General features: G+C 40.6%; 1 protein-coding gene across 1 annotated transcript in view; it reads right to left on the reverse strand.

Annotated features, from left to right (window-relative positions):
- Positions 1–23,630, reverse strand: part of LOC135217288 (protein cornichon homolog 1-like) — a 103,738-nt gene that overhangs the window by 13,586 nt on the left and 66,522 nt on the right. The window contains exons 2-4 of the mRNA XM_064253039.1: positions 21,441–21,509; positions 15,183–15,295; positions 14,839–14,982 (exon numbers count right to left, since the gene is read on the reverse strand). Of these exons, the coding sequence (XP_064109109.1) occupies positions 14,839–14,982; positions 15,183–15,295; positions 21,441–21,509 (326 nt within the window). The remainder of the gene's footprint in view (positions 1–14,838; positions 14,983–15,182; positions 15,296–21,440; positions 21,510–23,630) is intronic.

Raw genomic sequence — 23,630 nt, forward strand, 5'->3', positions numbered from 1 at the left:
GGTGCATATTACTGTATGTAACTTACTATGCATAGAGTACTTACTGACATACTAATTATTTTTTGTACATTCCAGAACCCCCTGAATGATGTAGGCTATGGGGCCACATAAGACTTTGTGCATCCAGGGTTACATAGCATGACAACTTTAAACTAAAAGTAAGGAATTAATTCACATACATTAACTTTTTTACTCTTGATATAACTCAAAGTAAGGAATTATAAACTAAAAGTAAGGAATTAATTAACATACATTAACTCTTTTACTCTTGATATCTATAATTTACATATTGCATTCAGGACTTTGTGTAGTATTTTGTACTAATTGTGTTATACTTTTACCTTCCAGAGCTACCAGACTGGGATTTTAGTGTACTCCAGGATCTACCAAAGGATTAGTGTACAGTGTATAATAGTGTTTAGTGTATAATCTAACCTAAGGATTAAGTGTAGTACATTGTGCTTTATAGTGTCACAAGAGTTTAATAAAGAATTATACCTTCAAGAACCATCCTTTGGCATTGAAATAACCACACTACACATCATGCAATACTTGCATGTCACACAGGTAAGGTCTCTCTAACTTTTTCTTAGTTTAAGGCATATTTCCAAGTGTCGTTCCGGCTTACGACGCGCCTCAAGAACGGAACCCCCGTCGTAACCCGGGGATGCTGTATCCTTATAAATATATATATATTAATATATATATAATATATATATATAATAATAAGATATATATATATATATATATATATATATATATATATATATATATATATATATATATATATAGTGGGAGGATCTATCCAGGAGAAAGCTTGAAAAGGCCTTAAATCCAGAAGAAAGGCCTCAGAAGACGCCGGGACCTAGGCTAGGTCAGACCACTCGCCCCTTACCAGACGCCGCTGCCCCCCCCACTTTTCCATGCTTTGGGAAGCCCAAGTATATTTTTAACAGTCCATAGTGTCGCAACTTACAGAAGGAGACAACCAGCATCATCTAAAGGTACTGTACGGGGAATTCCATTTCAACCAGGGAATTGTTTTATCTTTGTCTGCATTTCATTTAATTTTCCAAGGCAACTTGTGCAGTGTTTCATTCCCCTTCGCCATCTGGGCTCAATTCTGTAATTACTCCCCTGTGATACCAGTAACATTCCCCTAGTGAATTAAAGCCACAAAATAGTTTCTGCTGTGTAAATTTCCCAGTCATTGCAATTACCCCTGAGTGTCCTTTTGATTGAGAGAAACAGTGAGTAACGTTCACCCCACGTGTGCCTTGCCTCATGCCTATGCCCCTCTACTTGCAGACAAACGCTGTGCCTGGCTGTGGTAGGACTTGGAAGTCCTTCAAAGCTTGCAATTTTGCTCCGTTGTGCAAATTTCCTAAAAACCTGGCCGGGCTGCTCCCCCACGTGTTCAGGTGGACTGAGAGAAGTTCACCTACCCCTGTGTTTCCTGGACCTCTGTAAATTTATGTAAATACAGTGCTTTTAAAACTAGAGTCCAGCTTTTATGTAAATTCCTCCCTCTTCAGTAACCCTGGCCTTATGCCTTGGAAGTTTCAACCTTTTTTTTTCTTGTTCAAACCCCTCGTCCTCTAGTCAAGACCTAAATATGATATTGTTATGATACAATAAAGTTTTATACATACTTACCTGGCAGATATATACATAGCTATTACTCCGTCGTCCGACAGAAATTCGAATTTCGCGGCACACGCGGCAGGTAGGTCAGGTGATCTACCCCCCCGCCGCTGGGTGGCGGGAATAGGAACCATACCCGTTTTCTAATTCATAATTTTTCTTCCAGCTGTCTCCTGAGGGGAGGCTGGGAGGGCCATTTAATTGTATATATCTGCCAGGTAAGTATGTATAAAACTTTATTGTATCATAACAATATCATTTTTATACATTCAACTTACCTGTCAGATATATACATAGCTGATTCACACCATTGGTGGAGGGTAAAAGACAGCTATTACTGAATAGACAGGTAAACAACATACATTGTAGGTAATAAATAAATAAAACCTTGGTTCCTATGTGTTTAGACGAAGGGTCGACTTCCTAGCTATTGCTAGTAGTCTGCTTCGTCTCAAGAGCCTCAGCGAGGATGTGACCTATGGCTAAGAGTTCTTGTAGATCTGTCAATGGGGTCTTATCCACTTACTTGACAGAATCTAGTGGTCATTTGTCAATGGGGTCTTATCCACTTACATGACAATACACCAATGCCTATTGGCATAATTTAAGGAGCACAACACCGATCCCGATCACCTGATCCTAACACGAGGGTTTGTGCTTAATTTGAAAAGAGCTATCCCCAAACTCATTTCTTCAAAATAACCTCAGAAAATAATACACTTATTTGTTAAAATTAAAAATTTTTTTTTTAATTTACTAGTTAAGGATCAGTGTCGGCTCCCTATCCCAGCAACGCATCCGTGGACACGTATAACAAAGAGAGAAGGATCTCTCATAGGCCCACTTGATCTCCTTCGTGCAAAGAGAAGTCAACACAGAGTTGCATCTCCCGTTATTACAGCTAATATGACTCTCACGACATATTGTTATGGAAAGAACAAGAATTGTTAAAAGCTCGCACTTCAAGCGCTTTTAATTCTTAGCTGTTTGAAGGAAACATCAAGTTACTCAAGAAGTGCTTTAGAGATTCCACTCTTCCAAAGAAGACCAGGGCTTTCTTTGTAACAGATCTCTTCTGGATGAAGTCCAGAGCCTGGCTTGCGCCTGGCTGGCGCCTCGCGCCTGCCTGGCGCCTCGCCCCTGCCTGGCGCCTCGCGCCTGCCTGGTGCTTCGCGCCTGCCTGGCGTCTCGCGCCTGGCTGGCGCCTCACTCGCGCCTGGCGTCTTAGCTGGAGATTCGCGCCTAGAGCTTGGCTTGCGCCTGGCTGGCTGCTCGCGCCTGGCTGGCGCCTCGTGCCTGGCTGGCGTCTCGCGCCAGGTTGGCGCTTTGTGCCTGCCTGGCGCCTCGCGCCTGCCTGGAGCTTCGCGCCTGGCTGGTGCCTTGCGCCTGGCTGGCGTCTAGCGCCCGGTTGGAGTGACGCCTTGCGCCTGCCTGGAGCTTCGTGGCTGGCTGGTACCTCGCGCCTGCTTGGCGCCTCGCGCCTGGTTGGCTCCTCCCCACTTGCCGGAGCTTCGAGCTTGGTAGAGTCTCGAGGATGTCTGGCAATGTCCACATCGGACACTCTTATCTGTCCTATATGTTCGCATCTAGCGCATCTGTGTCAGGTTGTAGGCCCGGTCTTTCTCCTCATCAGACAATGACAGTGTTCTTTAGGCTGTCTGCAGGTTTCTTCTTCCTTGCTGACTGCGTCAGAAGGTCTTGAGTCGCCTTCTCAGTTAATGAACGAGAAATGTCCTTCACTAACTGAGAAGGGAACAAAAAGTCAGACAAAGGCGAGTACAGAAGCGCTGCCCTCTGAGCGTGGGAGACCGCTTTGGTTAAAAAGGCACTATATACTGTCCTCTTTTTAAGAAGACCTGCTCCAAATAAAGAGGAGATCTCAACCGAGCCATCCTGAACCGCTTTGTCTATACAAGACGAAATACACAGAAGGACTTCTGGTTCGAGTCCTTCAGAATCATGGGCTTTCTTGGACATCACCCCAGGGACCAATCTAAGAAGTTGAAAACTTCCAATACATGAAAGAGTCCCTTGAGGAGATGGTCCAGTTCTGAAATGCCCCAAGTTATACGGGCAGAGTTCAAACCTTGTCTACGTGAAGCGTCAACTAAGGTCGAAAAGTCCGCTTCTGACGTAGACGGAAGAGAAATACCCATATTCTCTCCCGTCTGACACCAAATGCCTCTTTTACCAGCTAGTCTCGCTGGAGGCATGCAGAAGACCGTTCTAACTAACTCCTTCTTCGACTTCATCCAAGAGTCTAAAGACTGAAGAGCCCTCTTCATCGAAATGGCTGGCTTCATTCTAAGAAAAGACGAAGATTTCTTCGTCTTTGCACTCGAGAAAAGAGAGAGAGCGCGGAGAAGGAGGAGAGGCAGGAGTCAAGTCGTCTCCATACTCCTCTAGAAGCCAGGCTGTCAAAACTTTATAGTTCGACAGTCCTTCTCTTCCTTGATACTGCTCCTCCGAGTTTACTTCTAATTCTCGGTCTAGATGAGTCTCCGCTGCTAATTCAGTACGTCTTTCCTCTGGAGGAGACAAACTCCTAATAGGAGAGGGGCTAAGGGAATGATATTCCTTCCTCTTCCCCGCTTTAATAGTCCTGGAAGGCGCCAACAGCCCAGGCTTCTCTCCATAACTGGATGACGCTTCCCCCCGCTTGGATGACGCTTCTAGTCTGCCAAGCGTCCTGGCTGACGCCTCCCGCTTGTGTGGCTGCTGACGTCTGGATGACGCCTCGCGCCTGGAAGACGCTTCGCTCTCAAAAGGCGTCCTAACTGGCGCCAAATTTTTTGGTTGGAGCCTCGCGTCTAAAAGCAGCTTTAAATGACGCTTCATGTCTTGACGACGTCTCACGTCTCTCTCGCGTTACGTGTCTTCCGTAAGATTCTCCCGATCTCGCTCTCGAAACCGAAGCCTCTGCGATATGTTTGGAAGCTTCACGTCTGCATGACGCCTCTCGCTTCGCAGGGGAGAGAGGACGAGACTTCTTGATTGGAAGCGCAACCAAAGAGGCCAGTTGCTCTTGTACTGCCAAGATAATCTTCCTTGAAGCTTTTCCCCCGTCATCTTCAATCGGGGGAGAAGTAGGAAAAGGAAGCAGTCTATAGGAAGCCTGTTCGTCTTTCTACCTTACTGAGATATCTATGAAGAAGACTTTCCGCAGGTTCTCACAACTCTTTCCAATAATGTTAAACATGTTAACAGTTATTATCGTCGATCGAGAAGGATCTCTTTGTTAACGCGAATAGGAGCGAAAAAAAAAAAAAAGAGATTCTCGATGCTCTTTGCGATATGAGAGAGTCGTGGAATTGACCTAAGTGATTAAATGGGTAACGAAATCAGGAACGAATTTTGCCGTTACCGAGCTTGGTGTCCGAGAGGCTACTGGAATCTTAGGTTAATAACTCGCTAAAACGAGAAAATCTTGGATGGTGCTCTTGGCTCACTGCGCCAGGCTGGCGCTTCTGGCGCAAATTTGCGCCAGGCTGGCGCTTCTTGGCGCAAATTTTGCGCCAGGCTGGCACTTCTGGAGCATTGCGCCAGACTGGCGCTTTCTTCTAATTCTTTTTATGTTATGTGCCAGAACACTTGTGCCTTTATGGTACCCGACATCCTTTCACATGTTAATTCCGTTCTTAGTAGGAAAAAGCTTTATATACGTAGTATAGTCCATTCAGGGAAACAAGTTCTGCCCCAAAGAGAATGTTTCCCATCCGACTCATCCATCTTCTGAGCAGGTACTCTAATAAGCTATGCTTTCGTAAGCCTGAGAGCATTACATAATATAATGTTCTGCTGCGATAGAATCCTTTAATAATGTTACCTACGGTAAACAGCATTGAAAGGTTGTACTATCTCTCTTATTGAAAGCTTCTTAGCAAAAGGCATACAATATTTATTTATGTTAGCTTAACTATCCCCTCAATCCGAGGTTAAGACCGCGATTGTAGGGGAGAGATACGGAAGTTATTCCATCCCGCAGGAGAGAGAGATACACCCGACCGCTCATGACTGACACCTACATGGTACTGACAGTCATAGGCGTAGGCGTACTGCGTTGGTCTCAGGCTCTCAGCGAAAGCAGTCCCCGCTTACTCTTCCAGAGTTGCCAGCTACTCCGTTTAATAAAGGAATTTTATAAAATTATTATCGAACTTCAGGAAGTTCTTATTAAAGCATATTAAGCGAAACAAGACTTCGATAAATCTAGAAGCTAAGTAGGTGTGTCTTAACAATCCCTTTAAGTGTAGTCCTTCCTAGGAAAGTCGTAGAAGGATACTGGTAATTGAGTTGCACAGAAAAGAAGTAACTACGGTATGTGTTTATGATTTGACCGTATCGTATTCTCATACAGTAGAAACTCTACTACCTTCTACTATCTTCGTTCTTTTCGTTAATAGAACGAAAGAAAGAGTATATATATATCCTTAAGGAACGAAGTTAATCCAGGAACTCTTTAAATCTTCGTGATTTCCTCATAAATCGCGGAAGAGACAGAATTCCTGTTCATCACTAGGGTTTACGGAAGGAAGTAGATATTTCCTATCCGCCATCATACCCAAACGTCGATGAGATTCTTATTAAGAAAAACTCCCAAAGTTCTTGCCTCCTCAAAACGAGGGAAGAGCATGGATGAAGGAAAGAGTCCGCATTGAGAGGAACTGCCTAACACAGGAGTCTTCTGAATAATGAAAAGGGGCTTCTCTTAGTATCAGAATCCTTCTGACAAAAGCAACGGCCGCCTGTTGGACATCTTGCACATTTGCCAGGGGAAAGTTGCTCAAGTTAAAAACTCAAAGAGGAGTCTCGCGACTGACCTCTCTCTCAAATGAAGATTTTGGAATCATCTGACGCCTGGCGTCTGGATCCTTGCGCCTAGCGCCTGGCGTCTGGATAGTTCCGCGCGCCTGGAATGTTCCGCACGCTAGAAAGGAGACTCGCTCCTGGAACGTTCCGCTTGCGTGGAAGGTCCCGTGCGCCCTAATAGATCCGAGCGCCTCTAGTCTTGTTATACGAGCCTCTTGCCAGTAAACGTTCAATGGAAGCATCCTTCTGATTGCCACTCTATTATAAGGCTCCTTAGTTAAGCCATCTGTTTTCTCTTTGAAGGCGCCTTGCGCCAAGAAAAAAGTTCTGGAACGCGGCTCGCACTCAGTTGCTGGAACGCGGCTCGCGCTAGTCTGTTGGAACGCGGCTCGCGCTAGTCTGTTGGAACGTGGCTCGCGCTAGCTTGCTGGCTGGCTCTCAGCCTCTCGCTCAGTGAGTCAGTGTTCTCTTATTCAGAGAACGAGCCAGATCGTCCGAACTCCAAACATGTACATTCTTCGTCTTTTCGGATGTAAGATGAAGAAACCTGAAGAACAGACGCACTTTTTTAAAAGGTATGCCTTTCCAATGGCTATCCATGGCAGTCTGGGACGTTTTACAGATCCTGCCGAGGGAACGCCCGATCGGTGGGGATTCTCCATAACCTCTGTAAGGCTTTCGACTTCTCCTCTGGGCTTGTGAGTTTGGAAGAGGTCTAGGCCTGAGAGCGAGACAGAGCCGATCGAACGCACCCTCTACTAATTAGGACGCCTTTCCAATGGCGAACTTGGCAGTCTGGGACGTTCTACAGATCCTGCCGAGGGGACGCCTGATCGAAGGGGATTCTCCATAACCTCCGTAAGGCTTTCGACTTTCCTTCTCCTCTGGGTATGTGAGCTTGGAAGAGGTCTAGGCCTGGGAGCGAAACAGAGCCGATCAGAACGCACCCTCCACTGCACTAACACTAAAATCACTTCTTACCTTTCAATAGCTCGTATTTTGAGCTACATTCCTTTGTCTTCAATTTGCAATATGAATTTGAAGATTCTGTGAAGTAAGAAGGAGATGAGGATACCACACTACTAGTATTGTTAATGCTCTAACTGCTCGTTAGTACGAGAGCTATATAAACTTCTAAAGGAAGCGTAACTATTCTTTCCTTACATCCTCAAGAAGGAAGTTAGCTCAATCAATTCTAACATTTACTACACGTTATTATGAATAAATATTAAAATTTTCCTTCTTGCAAACTATGTGAGTGTCTACCGAAAAGTTCGGTAGTTACACGTAAACAATTCTTCGAAATTTTCGAAGCCAAAGTTATAAAAACAAATTAATATGCGTATGCCGAACCAAAGATCCAGTACTTCCCTGCAAAAGATAGCCCAGTAGACCGATGGCGATGAAATCCAAAAATCAAGTCTGGAGGAACTGCAAACGTTGTTTACATTCCAGCGACAGAAAAATTATGAATTAGAAAACGGGTATGGTTCCTATTCCCGCCACCCAGCGCGGCGGGGGGGTAGATCACCTGACCTACCTGCCGCATGTGCAGCGAAATTCGAATTTCTGTCGGACGACGGAGTAATAGCTATGTATATATCTGACAGGTAAGTTGAATGTATAAAACTTCAATGTAAGTGTATTTTCTGGGAGGAGACGAGGTGGAATTTTGAATAATAATATATATATACAGGCAGTCCCCGGGTTATGACGGGTTCGGGTTAAGACGTTCCGAGGTTAAGGCGTTTCTCAATTATATTCATCAGACATTATTTCCAGGGTTACGACGCCTACAACGCTAATCTGGCAGATGAAATATGAGACCAAAAATGCAAAATAATCAATATTTTAATTTTTTTTATGAAAAATGCAATAAGAATGCAGTTTACATAGTTTTCAATTGAAAAATGCAATAAGAATGCAGTTTACATAGTTTTCAATGCACCCAAAGCATTAAAAGTAAGGTTTTCTTACGACGGAACCCCCGTCGTAACCCGGGGACTGCCTATATATATATATAAAATATATATATATATATATATATATATATATATATATATATAGATATTAAATATTAAATTATATATATATATATATATATATATAGTAAAATATATATATTATATATATCTATATATATATAAAATTGCTGCCATAAGTAACAGTGCAATGAGAACCATGCTCCAAAGGAACATTACAGAATGGCTATTAATGACAAAAACACTTTTTGTCCCATTCCAGTTTTCCAACAGGACAAGTGATAACTTCATTTCATATTTGGGTAAGGAACTATACCCTAGCACTGCATGCTCTACTAATGTAATATTATGTTTTAGTCCATAAACACAATCATTACCAAAATTCATCAGCACAGAAAATTTGATTAGGGCAGTCCCCAGGTTACTCATTCCGAACTTACAACATTTGTTTTATGATACTATTAACCACAAATTTTCAGCGCCGTAAGTGGATTTATGGCGACGTTACCTGCTTTACAGCACAGTAAGTGCTATTTATTCCCATTATACTTATTATAATTCAGGCTAAGGCGATTTTCGGCTTACAGCACCCTGCCAGGAACAGACCCCTGCCGTAACCCAGGGACTGCCTGTATCAAGGTGGTTAACTGGAGATAGGTGATGAGTAGAAGTCCTCAACTCATCTGCCATTAGCCAGCACTTTTTCCTTTGGCAACAGGAGCTAAGAAGGGCAACTTAAAGGTGGGGTTATGGTAAAAGTCTCTGGCTTGTATTCCTAGGAAAAATACAAAATAGTACACTTTAAAAAATGTGGCATTTGTTCATATGGAAATACAAACCATTGTCATTTGTGTATAGTGACTCTCTTTAGATGAGAGGATAGTCTCTCAACATACTAGCAAATCAAAGTTCACCCGAGGAATGCCGTGTTTTCAGTCAAGATAAGGAGCAGGAGCCAATAAGTCATGTAACCTCCAAAACAGTTCTGATACTATAAAGATGCGAGATAGATAGAGCCAAAGTGAGATGTGTTTGTGCTTTTTCTCTCTGGAAAAACTTTGTAGTACCAAGTGTTGCACTAAAGTTTGTGGTACAAGTCAAATGGCATCTAGTACTTGTGTCAGTCATAAAATGAGGTGCCCCACCCCATTAGAAGGGAGAGCAGAGGGAGTCATAACATGAGTCAAAGCTCTTAAGATACAATATTCAACTGTGTACCTTACCTATATCAAGGTTCAGTCCAGTACGTACATGACCTTACTACTGCCATGCACAGGAGGGAAAGAAGAGTAGAAGGGAGGGATAGAAGCCAGTTATACATACATCTATTGGACTTGCAACCTTATGCTCTCTGATTACCTCCAGCCTAAGACTTCATCTGAGAGGAGATTGGATGTCTACACAATCTACTGAGCAGACAACAGGTCCTAAGCTGTCCAGGGAGTAGAGAATGAGAAAATTATCCTTCTCCAGCCCTTAAGGTGTCTTCTCCATCAAAACAACTGTAAAAGCCATGATTTTCAGCATGACTTTACCTTCAAACACAAGATGACAGATTTGGACAGTCCTTGATATGAGAGAGAGAGAGAGAGAGAGACCTTACCTTACAGACCTTACATCTTGTTCGGGTTGCCCCAGGTCCCTCAGTGTGAGGCACCTCTAATGTCTACCAGAGAGTTGCTAGTACATCTTCCGGTATATTTTGCATCTTCCAATCTTGGATGGTCTGGGATGCAGTTTAGATATTTGTCGAGCTTATTCTTAAACACATCTACGCCCTCACTCCTGATATATTCCTCAGATGAGCTGGCAACGCATTGAATAGACGCTGCATTATCGATGCTGGTGCGTAGTGGATTAATGTCCTGTGTGCTTTCCTTATTTTTCCTGGTATATTTTTGGGCACTATTAATCTACCTCTGCTTGCTCTTTCTGATATTTTTAGTTCCATGATATTTTCTGCTATTCCTTCTATCTGTTTCCATGCCTGAATTATCATGTAGCGTTCTCTTCTCCTTTCCAGACTATATAATTTTAAGAATTGTAGTCTTTCCCAGTAGTCTAGGTCCTTAACTTCTTCTATTCTAGCTGTAAAGGACCTTTGTACACTCTCTATTTGTGCAATATCCTTTTGATAGTGTGGGTACCATATCATATTGCAATATTCAAGTGGACTACGAACATATGTTTTATAAAGCATAATCATGTGTTCAGCTTTTCTGTTTTTGAATGCCGTAACAACATTCCCCATTTTTGCTTTACATTTTGCCAACAGAGTTGCTATTTGATCATTGCATAACATGTTCCTATTCATCATCACACCAAGGTCTTTAACTGCTTCCTTATTTGTGATGGTCTCATTATTAGGTCCCTTATATGCATATAGCTTTCTTTCTCTGTCTCCATAATTTATTGATTCAAATTTATCAGAGTTAAATACCATCCTATTTACCTCTGCCCAATCATATACTTTGTTAAGGTCTCTTTGTAGAGCGTTCCTATCTTCATCACAAGTAATTTCTCTACTTATTCTTGTGTCATCTGCGAAACTACTCACTACCGAATCCTTAACATTATTGTCTATGTCTTCAATCATAATAACAAACAGTATTGCAGCTAACACCGTACCTTGCGGCACACCGGATATTACCTTGGCTTCATCGATTTCTCGTCGTTTGCAATAACTATCTGTTTTCTGTTGTGTAAAAATTCTTTTAACCATCTTCCTACTTTATCCACGATATTGTGTTTTCTAATTTTCTTCGCTAATATATTATGGTCTACTTTATCAAAAGCTTTTGCAAAGTCTAAATAAACCACATCTGTTTCATTTCCGCTTTTCATATTTTTGAATATGTTTTCACGGTGGACTAACAGTTGGGTTTGTGTACTTTTTCCGGGTACGAAACCATGTTGTCCTTTATTAAACAAATTATTTTTTATTAAATGTTTCATAATATTTTTCTTCATTACCCTTTCATACACTTTCATTATATGTGATGTTAGACTCACAGGCCTATAATTACTTGCCTCTAGTCTTGATCCACTTTTGAAAGTAGGGGTAATATACGCTAATTTGTGCTCATCATATATCTTGCCTGTATCTACACTTTGTCTTAATAATATTGCAAGTGGCTTTGCGATAGAATGAACTACTTTCTTTAACAAAATAGCAGGAATTCCATCAGGCCCTGCAGCAGCTCCATTTTTAATTTCATTAATAGCCTGCACAATATCAGCTTCATTAATATCTATGTCAGCTAAATATTCACTATTTTCATCCCTTACTTCTATATCATTATCTTCATTATCTATTCTAGGGGTGAATTCTCTCTTATATCGTTCTGCCAGTATGTTGCAAATTTCCTTTTTTCTTTTTTTCATTCGTTAATCTCCCTTCAATTCTCAGAGGGCCTATTTCTATTCTTCTTTTATTCATCTTCTTCGCATATGAGTATAATAGTTTGGGGTTTTGCTTGATGTTTAATAGGGTTTTTTCTTCCAAGTCCCGTTTTTCATTTTCTTTTGATTGTATAATCTTTTTTTCTGCATTTTCTATCTTACTTTTTAGTTCTATAACTTTCCATGCATTTTTTCTTTTGCAAGACCTTTTTTCCACTTTCTGATTTTCTGGAACAAGATTCTTCTGTCTCTTGGTATGCATGAATGATGTTTACTTTTCTTCTTCGGTATATATTTTTCCACTATTATCTCCAATATTTTATATAATATCTCCGTATTTACCCTTATGTCATCACTTACGAAAATGTTATCCCAATCTTTGTTTAATTCTTCATTAATTTCTGACCATTTTATATTTTTACTGTAGAAGTTGTATTTTCCATATCCTTCCCACTTTTTCATTTCTTGCTTATCTCTAAGCAAGAAATGAAAAAGAGAGAGAGAGAGAGAGAGAGAGAGAGAGAGAGAGAGAGAGAGAGAGAGAGAGAGAGAGAGAGAGAGAGAGAGAGAGAGAAAGTCCTTGAAAGTTAGCCTGCAATTACCCAAGGCCCTGGTCCCCATTGTAACTACGTTGCCCAGTGGCATGACAGGCATGCCTTACTCGCAGTACCAGAAGATAGGCATGTCAGCCTCAGGCCCACCTCTATTCTTTCCCCTATTTGCCTTCCAGGCAAAGGCTTGAGAGGTAGGCTGCAAGGGTTGGAGAAATACACCAAGCCTTCATACAAGCAGAAGCTTGCAGAGGTCTTGATCAGGGCTTGGAAAATGTCTGGCCTTTCCTCAGACTTAAAAAAACTAAATGAAAATATCTCAGTAGTACGCCTTTCCTCCATTACCACATCAACCTTGCTCTTCAGAGAACCAATTAAAAACAGCATCAAACTTCATAAGCCTACCAACAGGAATGAAAACTACTGTGAGAGGAAATCAATGTCCTTTCAACACAAACATCCTCCAAAATTCACCTTGCCTTTTTCAGAACATACATGAGAGACGATAGAGTTTGCCATCCAGCTGAGCCATAGGACCAACCATAAAGATGCTTTGAAGGAAGTCATAGCAACAGATTCCATGGCTCTGGCTTTGGAATCTTATAAGTGGGGATTGTTCATCAGTTAACAATCCATTTGCATGTGGGAGGTCTCAGTACCCTCTGAGGTGTAATGCTTCCAATGACAGATCAGAGGAATGGAAACTTAGAGAGACAGTTAAAAGCCAGAGAATATTCTGGTCTAAAAATCAGTCAACCTAACCAGGAACCAGGGCAGTCAGAATGATCAGAGCACCTTCAAAGCGAACCTTAAGGTCTTTACTGTCAATAATAGTGGGTGCCTAAGAAAAACCGAAGTTGCTTCCTCAAGGCCTTTACATTTATGAATAAGCCCAATGACCTGTGGAAAGTACCTCTTACTCAACCTGCAGAAAACTTCATCAGTAGGAGGCCATCTGGCCCTAATGATCCTGACACAGTACGTAGTAGGAGAGATACAACCCGAATCAAATTTGTGGAGTCACATGTCCTGTACTATAAGCAATACGAGACAAAAACCGAGAATCTGAAGACACGTATTTGCTCTCAGTCCTACACAAAACTGCATAATCAAGACTTGCTTACACTGTTACTTGGGCCAGGAGAGCACGCAAATGCTACCAGAACAATGCTGAATGGTATCCAACATAGCATGGTCTGAACAGTACTGAGCAAGTGACAATCATCTCAGAATCTAGTGGTGGTCCTATGAGGAATGGTGCCGCTATCAGGAACAAGCTTTTGGTCATGACAATGTCTGTGTTGCATTTGGCAGGTTCTGGAGAACTAGAGAGGAAAGTAGCCATGGGATGCTCATACTTCTAAAGTAGTAAGAGCAACTGTACAAGAACATGCTTGTGAACTAGGGCCACGTCACTAAAGACCTAACCAAGTTCTTCCACTCACCCTAAAAGATGTAATTTAGGCAGTCTTGGCAGGAACAGGAGTTCACCAGCAGCTGCTTAAACAGTAACAACAAAAGCATAAGCTGCAATACTATCAGCAGCATCAATCAGGGTCAGCATCTGTTTGGTTATAGCAAGGTGATCTGTAAACCTCTGTTAGACACTTTGGAGACGTTAGCAAAGTTGGAGCACTGGTAATATTAGGTCATATTTCTACCTGAGCTGGCCCCACAACCAAGCAGTCAGAGTGAATTATTCAGGAATGGTTGCAGTCATAAGTAATGGTCCTGGTGAAAGGATCTCCTCCAAGAGTTGGCAAGAAAGGAGTGTTGCCTCTGATGACAATGATAAAGCTTTCCTAGATTTCTACTCAATACAATGCCTCCTCTAGAAAGCAGAATCAGCATAGATCAAAACTAGTGTGCAAACCTGATCCCTGTAAAGAGAACAAACAGTATGAAGATCAACATTTAAGGGTGACAAAGTGAACAAAGGCCCTGCCACAGCCAGAACACCTTTGCACCCTTACCACAATCAAAACCAACTCAAGAAAAGCTGGAGTGGGAGGCCAGTGTCAAGCCGCATGCGCTAAAAAGGATATATACAATCACATTAATCATTTGTGAAAACCCCGAAGAGAGAGCAAATGCTAACATTCGAGTGAGTGGCTGGTACTTCCTCCCCTTCCCTCACTCCTGCTAATTTACTACCTTGCTACCAAGCTTCATGACCAAAGAAGCTTGCACCAAGAGCACATTCATATAAAATACAACACAAACTTTAAATTCTATCTAAAAATTATACCTTACCAATATATGAAAATGTAGCATTCCATTCACACCAAATAAATTTCACGTATCAAAAGGAACATTTATAAACCCAAAAAGGAAGAAAATAACTTCAACCATTCAAGAGAGGGGTTACAACATAATAGCAAAATTAACATTCATATGTTTATGCAACTTCCAACTGAGAGATTCTCACAAAACTTTAAATAGATACATACCCATACAGATAGTAAAAAAATGCCATAAGGTAGAAGGCTAGCTTGATCCAGCCTTCTCGTTGACACTGACTTAGAACTTCATGATTCATGATGCTGGTTGGGTCATACAGACCTGGACCACTCATCACAGGACGGCTTCGGTACCTTTTACAGTATAAAAAAAGTTATTAGCATTCTGGCATTGTGAGAATGTCTCATCAAAATATACTATAAATCTAGCAAAGTAAATTACAAACATTAGACACTAATTCTGAATTACACTGCACAAAAAAGAATGATCACTAACTTCTGACTCATAAAAAATACTAAGAGTTACATTATAATGGTGTAATGGTTAAACATACCTGTTGACATGATATGCAATGAGAGGAATGTTCAAGAACAACGAAAACCACTCTCCTGCACACAGGAAGAGCACGTTGAACAGAATGTGCAAGCCATACTCGGGTAACACCAGCTGTAAAGGAAATATGTCAATTTTTAAAATCAAATTTACTACTTCTTCACTACTTACTTCTCTTCATGTTAGCTGTATCCCTCTGTCAGTGGAAAGGCTACACTGAGAACATTCAAACTACTAGGATTAATTCAATTCAAACTGTTTACGAACCCATCTCCTTCAGGTAAACTACTAATTCAAATGTTTATTGTTTTCAGTTTTTCTCCTTCCACTTGAGTGGGGAGGCAAGAAAGGTGATTGCATGACAGAGGTGTAAGTATTTAAAATTGAATTTTATATTTAAAATCAAAGTTCTTCAAATAATCCTTAAGCTGATTTCCACATTACAAAATGAGGTGGGGAACTAACAAGGACAAATAAACCCCCATGAAAACAAGTTCCACATGGAATAAGACATAGCCTATTCACCTAATAATCAGATGCCATCAGCTGATACTGTCATCAAACAAAAACTTATTCACTATATACAACAAGGACCACTGAATCATGCTGGAGGTTCCTTGTAGAGGATACCATTCTCTGTCAAAAGTAGAGAAATTACTTTAAAAATCTGTCTTGCAAAAAATATGATGCAGATACAGGACATCTTAATTGAGCAGCATTAAAAAATCTCTAGAGAGGTTCTTGAGGAAATCAATCGTAGTTGCCACTACTCTCACATCATAGAATTTATAACTTATGGAGAGGCATAAAAAGAGGGGTCTAGAATTGTGTGGGCACCCTTAACCAGGGCCTTAGAGAAAAAAGGATGGAATTCTTTTGACTGGCAATTTAAGTTTCCTAGGAATGCAAGAGATTATTGAGCTTGACATTATCTCTCATGTATTTCTAAATATAGTGAAAGCATTCTAACTAAACACAGGAAGACCGTTTCCCAATCTGGCACCAAGTAAGACAAACTAAGAGACCTCAAAAGACAGCAGGGAATGTGACAAAATCGTTTATAGACATAAAGCGGCAAAAAATCAGAGGACTGCTCCTTGGGAAGCGAAGCCCCCATCACAAGAGAATGCCTGCGGTTCACAAACTCTTGTAGCTTAAGTTAAGGCCAAGAAGACAGAATCTTAACAACAATCAAATTTTTCAAGGAGACTGTGTTCAAAGATTAGAAATGTAGCATATTCAAATACTTAGTGGGACATCCAAATGCCAACTTGCACACAACACATGCCAGGATGGTCAAGGGAAGACTAAAACCAGAACAGACATAGCCTGCTTCACTATACCTCAAGCAGTGAGGTGTAGCCAAGGTATATTTTACAGGAAGATTGGGTGTGGCTGTTCCTCTGCAGCAAGGGGAAAATCCAAAAACAGGCCAATTAATATGTGCAGGTAATGAAGCAGGGACTGACATGATAAATTCCATGAATTTTTTATAAGTAGCCCTGAGAAAGGCTACATTAGTTTCCAGCATACCAAACTTCATATCCTGAATGATTCTGGAAGCCTGGAAAGAGGAACAAATCTGAGAAGGAGAAGCAACACTAGGTACAGAGGAAGAGCAGCAAAAGCTACTATCTGACAGATCAAGCACCTGATAAACTCTTGCCCAGATCCTAGTTTTATCTGCTTCTCTTCTATTCCTATACTTCACATAAGCATTCATGATTTCATCTGCACAAATTTCAAATGCACAATCCCTATTTGTGCATTTTATGCAAGTGTTGAGACCATCTGCTAAAGAATATAGAAGGGTATTACACCCCTTACCTTACAAATCTTGTAAGACCTGTTCCTATCTTCCTGAAAAGGCATCCTAAATAAACAAAAACTAAGAAAATCCAAATCAATATCCAACAACAATCCAATTCTGCAATGAGATTGTCAACAATCTTTCCACTATGTTCTCATACAGCAAGGACAGGAGAAAAACTGAAAGCAACAGAAATTCAAACCAGTGACTCACCCAAAAGGGGATGGGTCTGTAGACAGTTTAAAGCGAATGATCCTATTAACTTTTTCACGTTCCATCCTCCTGCTAATGCAGGGGAATACACCATCATATAAAGGTAAGGTTTAAAAATTAAATTTTCATAATGTGTGTAGTCAAATTACAGTTTACTTACTACATTCAACCATTACTTTAATTGCAATTACTTGTGTATCATTGTTACTTATACTATTAGGCTCAACTGAAAGTCATACTAAATACTTTTCTATATTAACAGTAAAAAAGTTAATGCCTGTACTGCAGCATAATATATCATAAAAATTTTTTGCCTAAAATACAAACCTCACATTCCTAAGCATCAACTACAGAAAGTTTACCAAATGTTGATTATATGCTTCAACAAGCAAAGAAGTGATTAATGCTGTGAGACCTTACCCTCCATTGCACAATTAGGAATCAATCAGCTGGGATGGGAGAAAACTACCTTTATGAAAAATGCAAATCATTTTGAATCTGTTATGTTCTTACAAGGGTACAAACCTCTGCTTTTAAATACTCACTTCTCTGGAGGGAGGTTTAGTCTCATGGGGGATTAACCAAAAAACTGAGGTTATTAACCACTACTACATTCCAAAACGTCTGGCATATGAGAAAGTCTGTAGAGACATCTTGTTACCACCCAAAATGTACTGAACTTACAAAGTCTGACTAAATAGCATCCTACAGTACACTCTGGCATCCAATGGTAAAGATGATAGGGCCCTGTGCCAAAGTTTGGCTAACCTATGAAACCAGCGTCTAGGTAAGACACAAGGGAAATCTGCCTTGCACACAAAAGAAAACGGAAATCTAATTTAGTAGGAACAGCCACTTTATCCGTGCTCCCTTCCTTTTCACATAATGGAGAGAACATATTGTCAGATCGTATTAAGCCCAACCGTGAACCATAGGTGAGATACACTGGGAGAACTACAACAAAGGCTTGAGTGCCATAACTAGGCCAAGGAACAAAAGATAACCCTACTGACTTCTTCATTTCTTGTAGAAGTGAGAAGTCAAGAACTGGTTCCTTTTCTCAATAACAGACCCAAGGGATTGCTCAAGGATGAAGATCTAGAAGGAAAGGTATCAATTTCTCTCTCCAGGTGACTGGTGCTCATGATTACGTGGCAAGCACTGAAACCTGACAACAGTAATATAAAATTTAGGTTGTTCTATGACACATTCCTCAAGGTGAGGAATGTGTCATAGAAACAACGAGTCTGTCAATAATTATGTAGGGACAATTAGTTAGGAAAATCCATTGGTAGAAATATATAGAGTGAGAGTAGAGTAATGAAAGAATCTACCAGAAGTTAAGGTAGGAAAGGAGGTAGATGTGGCAGCATCAGACTGCAGGAATAGCAGTTTCGAAAACGAGACAAAACATAAGTAGCCATTTGCCAAAAACAGTAAAATGCAAACTTCAGTGGAAAATCTGAACACTGACACCTTCGGTGGGTGGTTACCGTAGAGAAACAAAACCAATCAGATTAATCTAGGGGTGGCACCGGAAGTAAGGAAAGCCTCTCAAGAAGTAGTAGGATGTGTCTTTGTAAGAAGTTAAGGAGGAGCTAGAATTGTGAGTTAGGTTCAGACTTCATTTCAGCTCCCAGAGAAAGTTAGTTAGGAACTAAGCCTTATACGGGGAGGCTGTATCTTTTCTCCCTCTGTTTCCAATGTAGTGTTGTGTAAAGTGAAATTGTAAACTTATACTCTAATTATAAGTAAGATTAATTAAGTGGTGTTTAACTTGCCATGTATCCCAAAAACGTATCCATGTAACAAGCCCTCCTGAGAGACATGGAAGAAAAGAATTAAAACTACAATGTTCCTAGAGAATAGAAACTCATCGCAAGTGATAAGTGGAGGTTAGCCCATATAACAGATAACCTTCCAAACATTACCCATAGCTACGAAAAAGAACCAGAAGAAGAAGAGAGAAGGAGAATAAAAGAAACTCGTAAGTACTCAAATACAACAACGAAAGAAAAGTAAAAATAGAGACAGTCATAACACCTTTAAGAAAGACTGAACCCTACCAATACCTTATGAGGGACTAAGGGAGGAATAGTCAATGACAAAAGAAGGTTGAACTGAAGGAATTACAATGTCATATGATTGGCACTACTCTACTATAGGACTTCATATAGAACCATGGAGACACAAATACTTTACTCAGCAAGTTCTATAGCAATAGACTGAAGTGAGTTTTAGTAAGACCAGGTTGCTCTCCTGTCTCATCTATGCAAGAGGTAAGCAAGGCTTATCACAAAATGTGGGATTATATATTAATCATTAAAGCCAATGAATTACTATTAATATCAAATACAGTAACATGAAGCAAAAAGATGACTTTGAAATTGAAAGTCTGCTAGCATTATGCCAATACTTCCTGTACCCTACCTGGTAAGAGAGCTGCTGCAGGTGATTACTGCCTCTGGTCGGCATTCTTTTAACATGTAAGTGGCATGGCAGCAATGACCAGGAACTTTGCTGCCATGGAAGTACACAATGGTTGACAAAGAAATACAATGTTGTCCTTGCCATGGGTGAAGACCAGAATAACACGCACCGTCAACTACATTAATACTACTAATAAAACCACAACCCTAACCATAAAAACAGACAATGAAGGGTACTCTGGGTACATTGTACCCGCAGGCTTCCCAAAAACTCAACATACTTTATAACAAGGCGTGGAGACAGTAAAGTTACAGAAGGCCCTGTATGCTTTCTTTCCCAACACCACAACAGCCATGGCTGAAGGCCCTAACATACCACAGTTCTAAAAAACTGTTTCTACATCCTTCAAATAATGAGAGGTGAAAACTGACTTGGATCTCCAAAACGCAGACTGAAGAATTAAGGCTAACATGTTATGTCAAAAGGCAAGAGATGTAGCGACAGCTCATACTTCATGAGCTTAAACTTTAATATTAAAGTGAAAGAACTTCCTCTTGGATGTGAGAATGCACCTCCGTAATAGGAGTTCTAAGAAAGAATGATAGGGCATTCTTTGATAGCGGGCGTGAAGGATTCCTTACAGAGTACCAAAGGCAGCTTGAAGGCCCTCTTATTTTCTCTGTCCTCTGAATGAATAACGAAGCACTTTTAAAAGACATAGTATGTAGCCTCTCCTCCTCCTCCTCTGGCCCAAGGATTTCCATTAAATTCTTAATAATGAATGAGCGGGCCAGGACTTAGACACCTCCTCATTCTTGGCAAGAAAATCTAACAGGAGAGAGCAAACTCTAGCAAATCCAAAATTCCTATCCATTACCTGGATTTTGCTTACTTTTCGCTGAGGCTAACGCTACAAAGAAAAGACTTCTTAGTGAGGTTCTTGAGCAAGGCAGAGCGTACAAGTTAAAATGGAGAGCTCAATATCAACTCAAAACAACGTCAAGGTTCCACAAGACTGTTCCAGACTTCTCCAACTTCAAAGTTTCACAGGATCTGTGAGAGGGCTTCCAATACAAAAAAAAAAAAAAAAAAAAAAAAAAAAAAAAAAAAAAAAAAAAAAAAGATCAATAATGACGAGGAGGAAGAGGAAGATAAACTGTGTTTCTTCACTATACTCTATCTACAAGTACAGTAGTACTTTCCTTAGGGACTAGAGAATGCAAGGAAAGAGAGGAGGAAAAGATCAACAGTGAGAAGCAGGAGCAGGAAGATAACCTCTCGCATTACTCTGTCTACAAGCTGTATCCTCTGGGAGAACAACTACACAAAGCATGTGAACAACTGTTTATGTCCCTTCCATCATAATTGACTGCTTATTTTTATTATTGAGAACCATGTCAGAAAAAAACACACGGAAACATCATACATGCAATAAAAAAAATTGATGAAAAAGTTTTAACTTAGCACTATGCAGAAGTGCAGCAAAACATTCTCTCTCAACAGCTGAAGAAAAAGTGCTCAATAATAGCAGGTGAATGGGGGATTCCCACACACCACCAGTTAACCACCCTGTCACCAAGTTTCAGCGACCAATTCCAGCTTGTGCTAAGGATTACTCCTACATAAAAGGCTCTGATCTGTATCTCTGATCAAACAAACAAGTTTATATACAGTTCAGTAATATGGTAGCACAGTTTAACTTCTAGTACAATATGAGAGGCCTACTGTTTCAGTAAACCAGATTTATAGATTTTATTTCATTATTAAATACACTGGTCTTAAAATATCATGTCACATACTACTTACCGGATTTAGACTGTTGCACTGATCTATTGGATTTTTGTAATCAGTCTTCAACTCATCAAATGCAATTATCTGAAAAATAATGATATTACAACTGTTAGCAAACTTGAAAAAATGCAATGTATTTATGCAATGTATTTATAACAAATGAACAATATGCAAAACAAAATTACAGCACCTTGAAAGTCTTTAATCGTGTGAGGAAACAAAAAATCTAAATGCTTCATTCAAGTAACCACAATGAAAAATGACATTTTAATCAATTTGTATTTTTCATAACTAACAAACCTGTGGTCTTCATGTAAAGGAAAATTTTCTAGTGCCTGCTGGAGTCCGGTTAAAAATTAAAGTACATACAAGGATTTTGGTGGCAACGGGAGTTAGCCAAGATGGCAGAAAGGAGGAAGGCACAGCTGACCTGCCATAACCCATCCAAGTTACAACACATCAGTTTATTATATCCCAAGTAGTAATTAAATGAGGGGTTGGTTGAGGTGAACCATATAAGTTAAGACCACAGGTTTGTTAGTTATGAAAAATCACAATTTTTTTAAAGTAAAATGATATTGTTATGTTACAATAAAGTTTCATACATACTTACCTGGCAGATATATACATAGCTAAGACTCCGTCGTCCCCGACAGAAATTCAAATTTCGCGCCACTCACTACAGGTAGGTCAGGTGATCTACCGGCCTGCCCTGGGCGGCAGGACTAGGAACCATCCCCGTTTTCTATCATATTTTCTCTCTTCCACCTGTCTCCTGCGGGGAGGCTGGGTGGGCCTTTAATTGTATATATCTGCCAGGTAAGTATGTATGAAACTTTATTGTAACATAACAATATCATTTTCATACAATCAACTTACCTGTCAGATATATACATAGCTGATTGGCACCCGTCGGTGGAGGGTAAGAGACAGCTACTATATGGAATAGACAGGTAAACAACATATGTTGTAGGTATAAATAAAACCTTGGTTCCTACCTGATAGGTGGTAGACTTCGTGGGTGTTTGCCCAGTAGTCTGCATCACCTCAAGAAACTTTAGCGAGATATATGATCTATGGCCAAGAGTTCTTGTGGGTCTGCCGATGGGGTCTTATTCGCTTACTCGGCAGAGCCTGAAAGGACTTTGTCAATGGGTGCTGATCCACTTATATGACAATACACCTTATGAAGGAGCACACAACCAATCCCGACCACCTGATCCTAACCATATGTTAGAACTAAGGATTGTTCCGAGTTATCCCCGAACTCTTCACAACAACCGTAACTCAAAAACCACTACGCACACATACATAATTTCTAAAAAAAAATTATACTCATCTAATTAGATATGACAAGATTCTCTTACTGAACAACATAGACGGCCGCCCGTGCTAAACCAAGTCCTCCATTGTTCGAAGAGACTCCAGACCATATCCAAAAAGAAAAGAAAAGTATATACTTTTAAGGATTGGTGTCGGCTCCCGTACCCAGAATCGTATCCGCCGATACGAAAGGACCCAGAGAAAAACACTTCTCATATGTCACACGAACGTCTTTCAAGTAATGAGATGCAAATACTGAGTTGCATCTCCAAAATGTCGTATCTATGATGTTTTTAAGCGACATATTCTTATGAAACGAGAGAGACGTCGCTACTGCTCTCACTTCATGAGCTTTAACTTTCAACAGTCGTAACTGTTCGTCAGAACAGACCTTATGTGCGTCTGTAATGACGTTCCTCACAAAGAATGCCAGAGCATTCTTGGACATCAGTCTTGTGGGGTCTTTTACCGCGCACCAAAGACCTTGTCTAGAGCCTCCCATCTGATGCTTCCTCTGAATGTAGAACTTTAGAGCTCTTACAGGGCATAGAGATCTTTCTGCTTCTCTGCCTACGAGACTCGATATGCCTTTGACTTCGAATGACTTAGGCCAGGGATTCGAGGGATTCTCATTCTTAGCTAAAAACAGGGTCTTAAACGAGCAAATAGCTGAGTCTCCCTTGAAACCTACTTTATCTTGCAGAGCATGTAATTCACTAACTCTCTTTGCCGTAGCTAAAGATAATAGGAATAGGCATTTTCTGGTGATGTCTCGAAACGAAGCCAGATGAGGAGGTTCGAATCTTTCAGATGAAAGAAACTTGAGAACCACGTCTAGGTTCCAGTTCGGAGGGACCGGTTCCTTCGACTTTGAAGTCTCAA

The sequence above is a fragment of the Macrobrachium nipponense genome, chromosome 7 (genome assembly GCF_015104395.2).
Source record: "Macrobrachium nipponense isolate FS-2020 chromosome 7, ASM1510439v2, whole genome shotgun sequence".
In the NCBI taxonomy this organism is placed as follows: Eukaryota; Metazoa; Arthropoda; class Malacostraca; order Decapoda; family Palaemonidae; genus Macrobrachium; species Macrobrachium nipponense.